Source organism: Myotis myotis, unplaced genomic scaffold (assembly GCF_014108235.1).
Source record: "Myotis myotis isolate mMyoMyo1 unplaced genomic scaffold, mMyoMyo1.p scaffold_m19_p_2, whole genome shotgun sequence".
Taxonomy (NCBI): Eukaryota; Metazoa; Chordata; class Mammalia; order Chiroptera; family Vespertilionidae; genus Myotis; species Myotis myotis.
In genome coordinates, this window is record NW_023416324.1 from 99,429,686 (window position 1) to 99,447,623 (window position 17,938).

The 17,938-nt window shown below is 39.0% G+C and overlaps 1 protein-coding gene across 6 annotated transcripts in view; it reads left to right on the top strand.

Annotated features, from left to right (window-relative positions):
• The window catches only part of SEPTIN10 (septin 10), an 83,881-nt gene that overhangs the window by 38,228 nt on the left and 27,715 nt on the right, over window positions 1-17,938 (top strand). For 3 of the 6 annotated variants that reach the window (XM_036352851.1, XM_036352850.1, XM_036352855.1), the window contains 3 exons: window positions 2,684-2,801; window positions 3,439-3,634; window positions 17,676-17,862. In XM_036352851.1, coding sequence (XP_036208744.1) covers window positions 2,684-2,801; window positions 3,439-3,634; window positions 17,676-17,862 — 501 coding nt within the window. Of the gene's footprint in view, window positions 1-2,683; window positions 2,802-3,438; window positions 3,635-17,675; window positions 17,863-17,938 lie in introns of those variants that run through there. The other 3 variants (XM_036352852.1, XM_036352854.1, XM_036352853.1) reach the window with 2 other exon arrangements.

The following is a 17,938-nucleotide window of genomic DNA, read 5'->3' on the forward strand; positions in this document are numbered from 1 at the left end:
CTTCTTCGCATTTCAAATCTTTGACTTGATTCTTGTGCTCCTCTGGTCTGCTGTTGGGAGTCTGTATAATATTCTTTATTTCAGTCGGTGTATGCTTAGTTTCTAGTTGGTTCTTTATCATAGCATCGAGGGTCTCATTAGATTTCTTGTAGATCTCATTAAGTTTATCAGCGGCTTCTAGACAGTTCTTGAGAGCCCTTAAAAGTGTGGTTCTGAACTCTATATCCTCCATGGACAATTTTGTCCTGTTTCTTTGTCTCCGCATTTTTTATGCTTTCTTGGTGCACCCCTTAGTGGTCTTTGTTCGCAGTCTTGTTGTAGTTAAGCCTTGATTGTTGTAGTTGATACTAGGGGGATTTGACCTCCAGGCCAGCTGGCTCAAGTTTTCTAATCCATTCATCTACTGATGGGCACTTAGGCTGTTTCCAGATCTTAGCTATGGTGAATTGTGCTGCTATGAACATATGGGTGCATATATCCTTTCTGATTGGTGTTTCTGGTTTCTTGGGATATATTCCTAGAAGTGGGATCACAGGGTCAAATGGGAGTTTCATTTTTAACTTTTTGAGGAAACTCCATACTGTCTTCCATAGTGGCTGCACCAGTCTGCATTCCCACCAGCAGTGCACGAGTGTTCCTTTTTCTCCACATCCTCTCCAGCACTTGTCGTTTTTTGATTTGTTGATGATAGCCAGTCTGACAGGTGTGAGATGGTACCTCATTGCTGTTTTGATTTGCATCTCTCGGATGATTAGTGACTTTGAGCATGTTTTCATATGTCTCTTGGCTTTCTGAATGTCCTCTTTTGAAAGGTGTCTATTTAGGCCCTTTGCCCATTTTTGATTGGATTGTTTATCTTCCTTTTGTTAAGTTGTATGAGTTCCCTATAAATTTTTGAGATTAGGCCCTTATCAGATATGACATTGGCAAATATGTTTTCCCACGCAGTGGGCTTTCTTGTTGTTTTGTTGATTTCACTTAACTTCTTAACATAAGAATTAAAGTGTTCCTTTTTCTGTGGGAGCCATTGAGTTGAGAGGAGTGTAGCCTTCTCTCCATGCACTTAGTGTACTCCAAAAGGGGGAAATTATCTGGCAAAAATGTCACTTTGCCTACTGTGTTCAAGGCTCCCTTTCAACCAGATATTGTGGGCTTTGTTCACATCAACTTATGCATAAACAATAGACAGTCCTGTGCTGTCAGTGGTCAGTGAATTGGCAGGTCATCAAACCAGTATACAGAGTCTTGAGGTACTGGCAGAGCTGTGACTCGAATTCACAGAGTTTGATGTGGTGGGACTCCTTGTTCTACACAGGGTGCTTTTGGAAATATGTGTCATGGGGCCACCACCTGTTTGTACCAACAAAAATCTGGCGTCACATGCACCACAGAGTGAACACAACATTTAAGTGCTATGCCATCTGCTCTGCCGTGGCTGCTGTGTCCTTCCCAGCGCCGGTCATGTCTGAAGGTCATCATATTGAGGAAGTTCCTGAACTTCCTTTGGTGGTTGAAGGTAATGTTGACGGCTACAAGAAGACCAAGGAGGCAGATTTATTTTTTAAGAAACTTAAGGTCTGGAAGGATGTTAAAAAGGTCTATGCCTCTCAGCTAATGAGAGCTGGCAAGGGCAAAATGAGAAATCATTGTCATATTTAGGGCAGGGGACCTTTCCTCATGTATAGTGCAGACAATGGTATCATCAAAGCCTTCAGAAACATTCCTAGAATTACTCTGCTTAATTTAAGCAAATAGAACATTTTGAAACTTGCTCCTGGTGAACATGTGGGCTATGTCTGCATTTGGACTGAACATTAGATGACCTCTGTGGCACTGTGTAAAGCTGTCTCCCTTAAGAGTAACTACAACCTTCCATGCACAGGATGCTCAATACAGACCTGAGCAGAATCTTGAAAAGCCCAGAGATCCAAAGAACCTCCTCTGAGCACTACGCAAGAAAATTCATTGCAAAGTCATAAGGAACAATCCCTTGACAAACCTGAGAATCATGTTGAAGCTAAACCCATGTGCGAAGACCAGACCGTGCACCAGAACACCAGTCTTCTCCAGGCCAAATCAGATGAGAAGGGGGTTCCCGGCATGAAGCCTGTGGTGTGGGAAAGGAAGGAGAGAAAGTCTTGCCATTACGAAGCAGAAGAAACCTTTGGTGGGAAATAGGCTGCAGATACCAGGAAACCGGCAACTGAGAAGAAACCCACAGAAAAGAAACCTACCACAGAAGAAAAGAGACCTGCAACATAAATTTAAATTTGTTTCATAAAAGTCAAATCACTTTGGATAGCTAATTTTGAATAAAAACCTGATCAAAGGCAAAAATAATTAAACTGTTATTAAAAATGTATCACAAACATCTTTAATGACTTTAAACATTCTGTTTTATGAGTGAATATGCCATAGTTTACTTGGGTATTTTCCTATTTTGGAAATCAAATATTTCAATGTTTATAAATAGTGCTGAACTCATTATATGAAGAGAAGAACTATGTTATGAGGGTCTGGACACATTTCTCACAGATTTACTTAAATCAGTTGTATCTTGGGGAAGTATATTGGTCATAAATTCTTTAGTTTCTTTGGTTTTTTTTTTTTTATTCTTTCAAGTTTGCTTACATCCTATTTCAGTAAAAGTTTTATTTTTATCATTGCTGTTTTTCTTCTGCAGAAAAGAGAAAATATTCGTTCTTTAACTATGTCTGGCCATGTTGGTTTTGAGAGTTTGCCTGATCAGCTGGTCAACAGATCCATTCAGCAAGGCTTCTGTTTTAATATTCTCTGTGTTGGTAAGTGCCAGATTCTTCCTCTAAATTATTCTTTCATATTCCTTGCGCTCACTTCATTCTTGTACGGTGTGTGGTGCTCATGTTATCAATTTGAGATCATGATCACAGATATTTTTCAGTTATTTAAATTCTGTGAGTTTGGTTTTTTTTAGCTGTACTACTTTAATTTTTTTGTTTGTTCTTTAAACATTTCAGTACTTTCTTCAATGTTCTGAGTAACTTACTCATTTTTTTAAATATATTTTATTGATTTTTTACAGAGAGGAAGGGAGAAGGATAGAGAGTCAGAAACATCGATGAGAGAAAAACATCGATTAGCTGCCTCCTGCATACCTCCTACTGGGGATGTGCCCGTAACCCAGATACATGCCCTTGACCGGAATCGAACCTGGGACCCTTCAGTCTGCAGGCTGACGCTCTATCCACGGAGCCAAACCGGCCAGGGCAACTTACTCATTTTTATGTTCTGCTAATGACTTAGTGGACCACCCTTAGCATATATTTCTTTCTTGGACAACTCAGCTATTGAAATATTTGAAACATTTGGAATCCTTAAAACCATTCTAAGAGTTTATAGTTCTATTTTTTTTCTCATCCATCCTGTGCACCTGTGAAGATATACCTTTGTTTCTTTCAGGGGAGACTGGAATTGGAAAATCAACGTTGATTGATACATTGTTTAATACTAATTTTGAAGACCATGAATCCTCACATTTTTGCCCACATGTTAGACTTAAAGCTCAAACATATGAACTTCAAGAAAGTAATGTTCGATTGAAATTGACCATTGTGAATACAGTGGGATTTGGTGATCAAATAAACAAAGAAGAGAGGTACATGTTTTCTTCTTGTAATAAAACAAATTTTTCTTAATTCAGGACATTTGTATTCTTGCCCCATGAGCTATGATTTGATTTTCTACTATGGAAATCCATATCTTAGCCTCCCAGACTTAGTTTTTTAAATCATTAAGCAATATTTTATTCTAACAATCGACATTTCTATATTTGGTTATTTAATTTCTTTAGAATAATTTGAATTACATTATTAAAATGTCTGTTTCAGCAAAAATAGTTTTAATTATTTTCTGATATATGCCAATATAGTGTATTTTAAGTGACTTGTACTTATTTTCAGACAAGACTTATTTCAGTGAGGGTAAAAAAAAAGACAATAAGACATACAATGGCAAATATAAATGACCAAATCCATGGTGCATGAATTTTTTTTATGAAATTCTAATCAAATTAGCCAGGTACCTTATTATGCATTACAGGGAAGGTTTGGTAATGAAATTTTTATTTTATATTATGTTATTATTTCTCTTGTGTTATTATAAAGATTGATTATAGGTTCTGTAATCAGATTTATTTTAAATCTGAAATTTAAACTAAAAAGGGGGGAAGTAGATTGCAGTAAAGCAATAACTTTTGTTCTTTTTTTCCTTTTTTGGGAATGTATATATTTTTATTATTAGAGGTAATTTCCTATTTTTCTAAAGTTTGCTTTAGAGAGAAAATATTTTGCATAATTGACTCTTATGTAACTTATGTTAGCCTTTTCAGCGCATTTGTGTGTTCGCTTTAAATTTCAAGAAATGATTTGTGTGTGCTTTTTGGAAGAAACACACCAGTGGCAGAGGCAAAGGCCTGTGACATGCTACTTTAAATAATATTAGTTTTTAAAATAATGTTCTATATAGAGATTTTGGGCATTTTTGATGACCTCTACATGGTACCTTTTAAAAGTATTTCATTTTCTATAGAAATATTGTATAGAAATATCAATTTTCAATATGGCAACTTTTGTAAATTTTCTGATTAATTACAATAATTCACTTCTAATATTTAGATTTCCTGTGTATGTGATAGTACACTGACGTTTATATTTCCAGTCCTTTTTTTCCTTTTTAAATGTCTTTTTGCTATATAATTTACATAGAAAAATAAAATGTATTGATTTTATTCAGTGTACAATTCAGTTAATTTTGACAAATGTGTAGATTTGTTGTCACCACCATGATTAGATATTGGAGAAGGCCATAGTCTTGAGTGCTTTTCTCATGTACATGCACATGCAAATGAGGGCTTTGCCAAAGCGAGACGGGCCCTCTCCAGACCAGCATTGCTTTCTCTTAGTGTAGTTCCTTTTCCCAGTGTTCTTGCCTACAAATGCTAGTTGTGTTAGCCTCCCTGAACTGCTGTCTATATCTCTCCAGTCAGAGTTGGCCAGGCTCTGTTCTCTCTTCTGTCCTATGCCCTGGAAACCTGTCTCCAGGCAATAATCTGAGGAAATTGTTGAGCTCTCTTCATTTACTTCCCACCTTTGTGATCATAGTTTTATATTGCCTATTGTCCATTGTCTGAAAAACTTTGTCCAAGTTTCTGGCTGTTTAAGGTGAGAGAGTAAATCCAGTCCCATTTACTCCATCATGTCTAAAGATGATAGTCTTTATTTTTCTTTAATTTCATTTCATTTTATTTTAACGTTTTTTTATTGCTTAAAATATTACAAAGAGTAGTACATTTGTCTCCTTTTATTTCCCCTTGACCTTCGCCAAGCCTCCCCTACCCCCCAGTGTCTTGTGTCCATTGGTTATGCTTACATGCATGCATACAAGTCCTTTGGTTGATCTTTACACCCCCCCCCCACCCTCCCCAGCCTTCCTGCTGTAGTTTGACAGTCTGTTTAATGCTGCTCTGCTTCTGTATCTGTTTTTGTTCATCAGTTTATAATGGTCTTAATTATCTATAAATGAGTGAGATCATGTGGTATTTTTCTTTCACTGACTGGCTTATTTCACTTAGCATAATGCTCTCCAGTTCCATCCATGCTGTTGCAAATGGTAAAAATTCCTTCTTTTTTACAGCAGCATAGTATTCCATTGTGTATATGTACCACGGTTTTCTAATCCATTCATCCGTTGTTCGGCACTTAAGTTGTTTCCAAATCTTAGCTATGGTAAATTATCCTGCTATAAACATAGGGATGCATATATCCTTTCTGATTGGTGTTTCTGGTTTCTTGGGATATATTCCTAGCGGTGGGATCACAGGGTCAAAAAGTTTCCTCGAACTTTTTGAGGAAACTCCATACTGTCTTCCATAGTGGCTGCACCAGTCTGCATTCCCACCAGCAGTGCACGAGTGTTCCTTTTTCTCCACATCCTCTCCAGCACTTGTCGTTTTTTGATTTGTTGATGATAGCCATTCTGGCAGGTGTGAGATGGTACCTCGTTTTGATGTACAATCATCTAAAATGATTTAATCATTTTAATTAATGATATAATCATCTCGGATGATTAGTGATTTTGAGCATGTTTTCATATATCTCTTGGCTTTCTGTATGTCCTCTTTTGAAAAGTGTCTATTGAGGTCCTTTGCCCATTTTTTGATTGGATTGTTTATCTTCCTTTTGTTAAGTTGTATCAGTTCCCTGTAAATTTTGGAGATTAAAACCTTATCAGAGATAACATTGGCAAATATGTTCTCCCATACAGTGGACTTTCTTGTTGTTTTGTTGATGGTTTCTTTTTGCTGTGCAGAAGCTTTTTATTTTGATACAGTCCCATTTGTTTATTTTCTCTTTAGTTTCCAGTGCCCTAGGAGCTGTATCGGTGAAGAAATTGCTTCGGCATATGTCTGAGATTTTGTTGCCTTTGGATTCCTCTAATATTTTCATGGTTTCCCGTCTTACATTTAAGTCCTTTATCCATTTTGAGTTTATTTTTGTGTCTGGTGTAAGATGGTGGTCTTGTTTCATTTTTTTGCATGTATCTGTCCAATTTTCCCAGCACCATTTATTGAAGAGACTGTCCTGACTCCATTGTATGTTCTTGCCTCCTTTGTCAAATATTAATTGAGCATATTGGTTCTGGTCAATTTCTGGGTTCTCTATTCTATTCCATTGATCTATATGTCTGTTCTTGTTCCAGTACCAGGCAGTTTTGAGAACAGTGGCTTTGTAATACAGTTTGATATCTCGTATTGACGTCCCACCTACTTTGTTCTTCTTTTTCAGGATCGCTGCAGCTATTCAGGGCCTTTTTTTATTCCAGATGAATTTTTGGAGAGTTTGTTCTAGGTCTGTGAAACATGCTGTTGGTATTTTAATGGGGATTGTATTGAAGCTATAAATGGCTTTGGGTAGTATGGACATTTTAATGATGTTGATTCTACCAATCCATGAACATGGTATGTTCTTCCATCTGTTTATGTCTTCCTCTACCTCTTTTTTCACCGTCCTATAGTTTTCTGAGTAGAGGTCTTTTACCTCTTTAGTTAAGTTTATTCCTAAGTATCTTAGTTTTTTTGGTGTGATGGTAAATGGGATTGCTTTTTTAGTGTCTCTTTCTATAAGATCATTATTGGTGTATAGAAATGCCATAGATTTCTTGGCATTAATTTTGTATCCTGCTACATTGCCAAATTCATTTATTAAGTTTAATACTTTTTTTGATGGAGTCTTTAGGATTTTTTATGTACAATATCATGTCATCTGCAAGTAAGGACTATTTTACTTCTACATTTCTAATTTGGATGCCTTTTATTTCTTCTTCTTGTCTAATCGCAATGGCGAATACTTCCAGTACTCTGTTGAACAGGAGTGGTGAGAGTGGGCATCCGTGTCTTTTTCCTGTTCTTAGGGGAAATGGTGTTAGTTTTTGCCCACTGAGTATGATGTTGGCTCTGGGTTTGTCATATATGGCTTTTATTATGTTGAGGTATGATCCTTCTATTCCCACTTTGCTGAGCATTTTTATTAAAAAATGGGTGTTGGATTTTGTCAAATGCTTTTTTTGCATCAATTGATATGACTATGTGGTTTTTATCTCTCAATTTGTTTATGTGATGTATTACATTTATTGATTTGTGGATATTGTACCATCCTTGCATCCCTGGGATAAATCCTACTTGGCCATGGTGTATGATCCTTCTGATGTACTGCTGGATCCGATTTGCTAGGATATTGTTGAGGATTTTGGCATCTATATTCATGAGGGATATTGGCCTGTAATTCTCTTTCATTGTTTTGTCTTTATCTGGCTTTGGTATTAGGGTGATGCTGGCTTCATAGAAGGAGCTTGGAATTGTTCCTTCCTCTTGAATTTTTGGGAATAGTCTGAGGAGGATAGGTTTTAGTTCTTCCTTGAATGTTTCGTAAAACTTCCCTGTGAAGCCGTCTGGCCCTGGGCTTTTGTTTGCCGGAAGCTTTTTGATGACTGCTTCAATTTCTTCCATAGTTATTGGCCTATTGAGATTTTTAGATTACTCCTGATTAAGTTTTGGAAAGTTGTATTTTTCTAGGAATATGTCCATTTCCTCCAGGTTGTCTAGTTTGTTGGAGTAGAGTTGTTCATAGTATTTTTTAACAATCCTTTGTATTTCTGTGGGTTCTGTTGTTATTTTTCCTCTTTCATTTCTGATTTTATTTGGGTCCTCTCTCTTTGTTTCTTGATGAACCTGGCTAGAGGTTCATCAATCTTGTTTATCCTTTCAAAGAACCAGCTCTTGGTTTTGTTGATCTTTTGTAATGTTTTTTTGGTCTCTATGTCATTTATCTCCACTCTGATCTTTATTATTTCCTTCTTTCTGCTTACACTGGGCTTTTCTTGTTGCTCTCTTTCTAACTCTTTGAGTTGTAGGGTTAGATAATTTACTATCATTGTTTCTTGTTTTTTGCAGTAGGCTTGTAGAGCAAGAACTTCCTCTCAAGACTGCTTTCACTATGTCCCATATGTTTTGGATTGTTGTGTTTTCATTGTCATTTGTTGCCATGATGTTTTTTATTTTTCTTTTATCTCTCTGGTAACCCAGTCATTGTTTAATAGCATTCTATTTAGTCTCCATGTTTTTGATTTTTTCGGATTGTTTTTATTGTAGTTGATTTCCAATTTTATGCCATTGTGATCTGAGAAGATGTTTGATATGATTTCTATCTTTTTGAATTTGAAGAGACTTTGCCTGTGACCCAATATATATGGTCTGTCTTTGAAAATGACCCATGTGCACTTGAGAAGAATGTATATTCAGTGGCTTTGGGGTGAAATGTTCTGAAGATGTCAATTAATTCCGTCTGATCTAGTGAGTCATTTAGGATTGATGTTTCTTTGCTGATTTTTTGTTTAGAGGATTTGTCCATTGGTGATAGTGGGGTATTAAAGTCCCCTACTATGATTGTATTGCTGTCAATCTCTCCCTTGATCTCCTCCAGAAGTTTTCTTATGTATTTGGGTGCTCCTATAGTGAGTGCGTATATGTTTACCAAAGTTATTTCTTTTTATTATATTGCTCCCTTTAGTATTCTGAAGTTGCCTTCCTTATCTCTTTTTATGTCCTTCACTTTGAGATCTAATTTGTCAGATATAAGTATTGCTACCGCAGCTTTTTTTTCATTTCCATTCGCCTGAAAAACCTTTTCCCATCCCTTCACCATCAGTCTGTGTACGTCTTTTTTTCTGAAGTGGGTTTCCTGTAGACAGCAGATATATGGGTCATATTTTTTTATCCACTCAGTTACCCTGTGTCTTTTGATTGGGGCATTTAATCCATTTACACTTAAAGTTATTGATAGATACTTGTTTGTCGCCATTTTTATTTTTTACCCCTGTGTTCCTTCTTCGTTTCCTATTCTTTCTTTTTACAGCAGACCCTTTACCATTTCTTGCGTTGCTGGTTTGGTGGTAATAAACTCCCATAGTCCTTTCTTGTCTGTGGAGCTCCTTATTTCACCCTCAATTTTGATTGATAGCCTTGCTGGGTACAGTATTCTTGGATTCAGACCCTTCCTTTGCATGACTTTGTATATTTCATTCCATTCCCTTCTTGCCTGATGTGTTTCTGTTGAGAAATCAGTCGCTAGTCTGATGGGGAATCCTTTGTAGGTAACTTTCTGTCTCTCTCTGACCGCTTTTAAGATTCTTGCTTTGCCGTTGGTGTTTGCCAGTTTAATTATAATGTGCCTTGGTGTCGGTCTTTTGGGGTTCATTTTGTTTGGGACTCTATGAGCTTCTTGGATTTGTGTGAGTTTTTTCTTCTCTGTATCAGGGAAGTTTTCTGTCATTTTTTCAAACAGGTTTTATATTCCTTGCTCAGTTTCCTCTCCTTCTGACACCCCTATTATGCGGATGTTGTTTCGTTTCGTGTTGTCCCAAAGTTCTCTTGGGCTCTCCTCCTGCTTTTGAATTTTTTTTTTCTAGAAGCTGCTCTGCTTGGGTATTTTTTCCTACCTTGTCTTCTAGCTCATTGATGCGGTCCTCTGCTTCTTCTAGTCTACTGTTGATGCTTTCTATTGAGTTCTTTATAGCAGTGATGTCGTTTTTCATTTCTTCTTGGTTTTTCTTCATTTCCTCTTGGTTCTTACAGATATTGTTGAATTTGTCTTCCATTCTTTTCATCCACGTTATGACCGTTTCTCTGAATTCTTTCTCTGACAGGTTGCTTGCCTCCATTTCGTTTATTTCCTTTTCTGGTGATGCCTGTTTTTCTTTCATATGCGGGCTGTTTCTTTGTCTCCCCATGATTTCTCTTCTCCAGGTGTTTGGTTATGTAGTTCTCTCTCTGCTGCTTTAATTTAAAGGCACAAAATACAACACAACAAGGCACAATGCACAAGGCACTGCACACAAATGTATTCACGATATTAATAACCCCAAATAAAGGTGACCACCAGAGTGAAGAGAATTAGGGGATAAGGAAGAATGAAGAGAAAAAGAAAAAAGAGAAAAAAAAGGAGTGCAAAAATGAAATTGGGAAAAGGAAAAAAAAGTAACAGAGAAAAAAGAAAGAATGAAATAAAAAAGGTGAAGAAACTATTTATATGGGGAGAAAACTCCAATAGAACAGCCACTAAGCCCAACAAATTCCAGCTACAGATACCTAGAGATGAATGCAAACTACAAACAACAACTAATATCAAGTGAGGCGAGGGAAAACAGAAGCAAAAAAAATAACCGGGGGAAAGAAAAAAAACAACAAAAAAATAAAAATAAAAAGCGAAACAATCTCACAAACAAGCATTAAAAAAACCAATATAAGCAGCAATCAAGCAAACAACAACAAAACGACAGAGAGAGAAAAAATTTGGGTAGTGAAGAAAGAGAAGAGAGAGGTGTATATGGACTTAGAGCAGGGGATTGGAAATTAGATATATAAGTTGGGTGAAATTTTAACACCGGGTAAAAAGAAGGAATAGGGAAAATCTAAATCAGGAACAGGGTAAGAGAAACAGGACAACAAAAGGGGAAAAGTGAGGAAGAGAGTTTTGGCATAAAGGTAAAGTTGAGATAGAGTAAAGTGATGCTAAAGGAAAGATGAAAATAGAATGTAGAACACTAATCCCAAAATAAAATAAAGAAAAAATAAAATGACACTTTATAAAAAGGTAAGATGTTAGTTGTAATAATACTGGTTAAAAATAAAAATGTAGTAATTAAAAAGGTAAAATCAGGTGATGAAAAAAGAAAAAAAATTTAGTTTCTTAAGTAAAAGGTGAAAAAAATAAAAATGTGCAGTAGTGAAGGTCTGTTATTTCCTCTACTCTTCTTTTTGGCACGCGTTAGTCCTGTCAGGTATTCAGGAGAGTGTTGAAGTTCCCTGCGATACACTGTTCCTCGGTGTTATAAACCACAGTCCTGATTTTAAAGCAGGCAATATTTCTTTGTTTCCCCGACTCCCTGTATTTGTGTTTACAGAAGAGTCAGTTTGTGGTTCAGCCCCTGTGTGGCAGTGTTTCTGGATTGACCTCCGACGCTATAAGTTCTCTCTAGCCAGTATTTAGGTTTTGTTTTCCCTATCACACTTAATACTGGTTTGGGAGAGTCGACTGCCCCAGAGCTGGTTCTTTGATCGTTACTCCCCGCTCTGATTCCCAGATTCTATAAAAAACAACTTTCCTCTGCAGTCTCTGTGAGTGATCCCAATTGGATGTTCCTATGTATTGGGTTTAATAATCAAATACAAAGATTTAAGGAGGAAAATAAAGCCTGAGTAGGTGCAGGAGCTCGCAACCCTCCACCATCCAGCTTTGTGCAATTCTCCCAAAGTCTATTCCGAACGTCCCCTCTCCCCTGGCACTAAGCAGCCGGCACACTGGCAAAATCCGAGGCTGCCTTTACCACCCAGTCCAGATATGGGCTGATTTTTAGAGTTCCCTTCTGCCAGCAGCCCTGTGGGACCCCTTCCTCACTTGCAGATCACGCCTCGGACTTTGTTGGGCACAGACTTCCCCCGCGCACATTCCTCTCTCCAACCTGAATTACAAACTGCACCTTTATCTAGGCAAAATCTGACCTTTCTGTGAGTAGGAGCAGGGCTCGTCTGAGTCTACGTATTCGCGCTGCTTGAGATCCGGTGTTTCTGGGTTCGTAGTTAGTCTCTGGGTGCCGTGGTTGCAAGGTCTCTGGATGTATACGCTTCCGATATCAGCCACTTAAGATGGCGCGGTCTCCGTGGCTGAGCCGGCCACCGCGGGAGAGATTTCAGCAGCAGTGGAGGCTGCCCGGTTAGGGAGCCCAATCCAGCAGTCTCCAACAGTCCCCTTTCTCCAGGTGTCCCCTGCCTTTCCAGGCTGTAAACTGTCTCCCAGCTGAATCTCCTCTGCCAATTTGGGCTGGATGTTACTCGTTTCAGCTGCTCACCCTATATGCTCCGGGACAAGGCATGGGGTTTTCTTTCATTTTAAATACCTGACTGCACTTGGTAGGACCTGCAGTATTTTGTTGGATAGTCAGTATTGCTGGTGGGCATCCTCGTCTTGTGTTGACTCCAAAGGGAAAGATGTGTTTTAAGCCGTATATTATCTTGCTTACCTTTTTTTCTTTTGGTTAGAATAAGAGAGTTTCTCTATATTACCATAGTTGTGGGTGTTTTGTTTTTTTTATTATTCATCTATATATATAAAAGGTTAATATGTTAAGTGTCCCTCCAACCGTCCGACCAGTCACTATAAAGTGCATTGACCACCATGGGGCAGACGGTCAACACAGGAGCTGCCGTGACGTGCACTGGCCATTTACAAAGAAACAAAACTGTGGACCTGGTACCAACAAAGCAACACTCAGCTTTCCCCAAGTGGGACATAGGCCCCACCACCCCAAGCAACATCCCACCAAATCACAGCCAATGCTGCCAACACCCCATGGTACAAAATGCGGCCCATAGCCCAGCCCAGCCCAGAAACGTCGCTGTGGGCACCAGGTAATGACATCATGTAGCAACGCCCGGCTTCCTCTCCCTAGTGACTAGCCTCCTTGGAGTTTCTTCAGCCCAGATTCACGACTTGCTTTATAGCCAGGTGCAAACATTTTACACTTTAACCAAATGTCTGTGAAGCATTTTCCTGTGCCTCATCTCATTTGATCCTCACAGAAGTCCTGGAGCAGGTAGATAGGAGACTTGGTGGAATCCTATTTTCTTTTCATTAGCCAGAAAATGGAGATTTAGAAACTTGACCCAACTAAAAAGAAGTAAGAAATGGTGGACCTTGAAAATGACTTCAGGTTTTTTCACTGCACAGAATATAGTCAAACACTGCTGCAGTTAAATATTTTACCCTTTGTTCTCCCTGTGGGATCTATAATAATAATCTGCTTTGTGTTGATATTTACTGCTGTGTTGCTGACAATTACCTGAAAGAGAAGTGGGGGTGCTTCACTGGGCTGGAAAAAGTTTAGCTAAATCAGAAAGCAGGTCTAATTAAGCAAGCCAAATGAACGGTCAGACATTTAGCATATTAGACTTTTATTATATTGGACTAGAGGCCCAGTGCACAAAATTCAGCTTGCAACCTTTCCAATCCAGGACCCCTCGAGGGATGTTCTCTCGCAATCTGGGATTGCTGGCTCCTAACCGCTCACCTGCCTGCCTGCCTGATTGCCCCTAACCACCTCTGCCTGCCGGCCTGATCGCCCCTAACCGCCTTTGCCTGCCAGCCTGATCGCCCCCAAACTGCTCCCCTGCTGGCCTGGTCGCCCCTAACTGCCTTCCCCTGCTGGCCTGATGGCCCCTAACTGCCTTCCCCTGCTGGCCTGATCGCCCGTAACAGCCTCTGGCTCAGCCCCTTCCACCGTGGCTTTGTTTGTAAGGATATCCGGTCTAATTAGCATATTACCCTTTTATTAGTATAGATGTGGCCAATATTTATTATCCTTTTAACCAAAATTTTGCTTTGCTTTCATAGTTGAAATTTTAGTTGGATATACAATTTTTGATGGGCAATTACTTTCTTTCTTCCCATTGAAGATAGATACCACTTGTCCCATGGCTTTTATTTTTACTGTTGAGAAGTCAGCTGTTGATCTGTCTGCTCCTTTAGAGTACTCTTCTTTTTTTCCTCCAGTGCTTTTCAGATCTTTCTTTTTGCTGTTCTCCAGTTTTATCATGATGTCTAATTATTTATTTCTAATTTATTCTGTCAGTGATTTGTTTGACTTCTTGAGTCTGAATAGTACCATCAGTTCTTTAAAATAATCTGAGACATCATCTTTATATATTGCTTCTGCCCTTTTTATGTTTCCTTTCCTTCTGAAACTTTGGTGAAATATGTTAGATCTTCCCATTGTGTCATTAATGTCTCTTACTTTTAATCTCTCTTCCATATTTTTATTTTCCCCTCTTTCTACATTGTTTTCATAGTTGTTATTTATCTTCCAATATAGTAATTCTCTCTGTAGCTTTGTCTAATATAGGAGTGGAGAACATCTGGCTTGCGGGACCACAAAATCATTTGCTCTGGCCCTGCCAAGGCCTTAGGGAGATTTAATTAAATGTTTGGTCAAATACAGCAGGCTATTTTTAAGTTGATAATTTTGTATGGCCTGAGAATGATGTTATAAATATCCAAATGGCCCTTGAAAGAAAAAAGGTTCCCTAGCCCTGGTCTAATGTATACTATTAAACTAATCCATTGTGTTTTATATTTTGGTTATTATATTTTTCAATTGTGTACACTGTGTGGTTCATATCTGTAGGATCACTTGTTTTACTTTACTATTACCAGCACATAGGTTTAAGCTGCCTTTTATTTCTGTTTCTTTTATCTCTACTCATAATTATCCTATCTAATAATAGACAAACATGGTAATCAACCGTACCTCCAACACGCTTCCCATTGGCTAATCAGGGCGATATGCAAATTAACTGCCAACCAAGATGGCAGCCGGCAGCCAGGCAGCTGAAGCGAACAGGAGGCTTGCTTGCTCTAGTGATGGAGGAAGCCAAGGTTCCCCGCCTGCCGCCGCCCAGCTCTGAGCTGCACTCTAAGCAACTATGTTGCAATTATAGAACCTAAACAATCCCCAGAAATCTGCTTTCAGCTAGCCGGGCCTCAGAATTGGAGTTACAACAGTGTTTCAATTATAGAAGCTAAACAAAGCCCAGATACCTGCTTTCAGTAGCCGAGGTCTCAGAGCTAAAGCCGGCTCTCAGCTCCAGTGACAGTCATAGAAGTTAAATAAATCCCAGAATAAAAAAAAAGAAAAAGGAAAAAAAGGAGAGGTTGGGAGCTTCAGTCACCCGCCAGCCTGAAAACAGCCCTCAGCCTCTCACCCAGACTGGCCAGGCACCCCAGTGGGGACCCCCACCCTGAAGGGGGTGTGACCAGCTGCAAACAGCCATCATCCCCTCATCCAGGCTGGCCAGGCACCCAAGCAGGACCCCCACCCTGATCCAGGACACCCTTCAGGGCAAACTAGCCGGCCCCCACCCGTGCACCAGGCCTCTATCCTATATAGTAAAAGGGTAATATGCAAACTGACCCTAACAGCAGAAGGACTGGGAATGACTGGTCACTATGACACACACTGACCACCAGGGAGCAGACTCTCAATGCAGGAGCTGCCCTCTGGTGGTCAGGGCGCTCTCACATGGTAGGAGCTCTGTTCAGCCACAAGCCAGGCTGATGGCTAACAGTACAGCGGTGGTGGTGGGAGCCTCTCCTGCCTCCTCAGCAGCGCTAAGGATGTCCGACTGCAGTTTAGGCCCTGCTCCCTGCTGGCAAGTGGACATCCCCTGAGGGCTGCTGGGCTGCCAGAGGGATGACTGATTGCTATCTTAGGCCCAATTTCCCGGGGAGCGGGCCTAAGCCAGCAGGTGGTCATCCCCTGAGGGGTCCCAGACTGCAAGAGGACACAGGCCAGGCTGAGGAACCCCCCTCTCCCCCCGAGTGCACAAATTTTTGTGCATCAGGCCTCTAGTATCTTATAATTTCAGTATATTAAAATTTTGCAGTTAATTTACTGATGTTTGTTTTTTCCTTTGGTTTTCGTTCATTGTGGTTTTTATTTTCTCATGTGCTTGGTTCTTTCTTTTCTTTTTTTTTTTTTTTTTTTGTTGTTCATTGCCTTTGTAAAGTTATTTCCAGAGATACTTTGAGGTCTAAGGTGAACATATCTTGCTATGAACAGATTTGTGTTTGCTTATATTAACTCCCTCTGGGCATTAATACTCCGAAGATCCCTAAACCTTTCTCATGGCTTGAGGTTTCCAGAATCAAAGAGGCAGTGTGCTGCAGATATGTGCCAGGGCCAACCTTGGGCCACAACTACTCAACAGTGGGTCTTTTTTCCCTTTCCTTTTCTTTTTCCTACTTCATTTAGTGCCAGGCAGCCTTTCCTATAGATTCTTGGGGAGAGAGTAGGAAATGTTGACTTAATCTAGTTCATTCTTACCCTGAAGGTTTAGGCTTTTAGGATCTCAGCTCAATATGGGGAGGCAGTCTCAATAGATTTTCCACCTTGTGTGGGTCTTGGACTTTGATTCTTCCTTCTCATCTTATAAGTTCTTCAGAAGCAAAGCCCAAGAATTAGATTGACAAATGACTTCAGGACGAACTAGCACTGATGCTTTAGTATAGGGTTTAGTAAACTTTTTCTGGAAAAGGCCAGATAGTAGATATTTCAAGCTTTGAAGGACATATAATTTCTATTTATACTACTCAACCCTTAGTACAAAAGCAGCCAAAGTGCATAAACAAGTGAATGTTGCTGTTTCAATAAAACTTTACTTATAAAAACAGGCATCAGGCTGGATTTGCCTCTGCTTACCTTTCTCAGTTTCCATACACTCTTCAATTTAAAAAATGTTTTTATTAATTTTTAGAGAGAGAGGAAGGGAAACATGAATGAGAGAGAAACATTGACTGTTGTCTCCTGCATGCCCCCTACTGGGGATTGAGCCCGAAACATGGGCATGTTCCCTGACTGGGAATCGAACTGGCAACCTCTCAGTGCACGGGATGGGACAATGCTCAACCAGCTGAGCCTCACCGGCCAGGTTGTATATTCTCTTCAATTTTTACCTGGTTAGCTCCTTACCACTTTTTGAGTACTTTGATATTTTAAGAGATGATTTTTCTATTTTAAGCCAGTGTCTTTCATTTCATTAGAAGAGTGATCCTGCAATTTACTGGAAATGGAAACCTAGGGCAAATTACTGTGGAATGGCATATTATTTAATTGAGAAAAGGCATGAGTATCAATAACTTAATAGACACTAAAGTAAAATTTCATGACTTCTTCTTAAATCAGATTTGTAAGGCATGAAAATCATGAACATATTAAGGAAGGCACACATCAAGTGAAAGGATAATATCAATAACTCAGGCAAGTGTGGGAACCTTTTCAGAAAGGGGTCCATTGTATGAATGAATGTGAGAAAGAATCAATGTAAATTCAATATCATTTCTGTAAAACAGTTTAAAGCACTATCTTTGTACGTGCATGTTTTGCACAATTTAATACTAAAGTTATCTGTTTTGCATAGATATTAAGTATTTATTAATTGATGAAAATATAGATCTCAAAATTTAGAGTTATAGATATCTTATTAAGGTCACATGAATATGTTGTATTCAGTATTTAAATAATTATTTTTCCAGCTACCAACCAATAGTTGACTACATAGATGCTCAGTTTGAGGCCTATCTGCAAGAAGAACTGAAGATCAAGCGTTCTCTCTTTAACTACCACGATTCTCGTGTCCATGCATGCCTCTACTTCATCTCTCCAACAGGCCACTCTCTGAAGACACTGGACCTCTTAGCCATGAAGAGCCTTGACAGCAAGGTGGGTTTGGAAGAGGAATAAACTTATCCTGCTGTAATATTTATTTTGAATTATTAAAATACCTTTATGATAATAT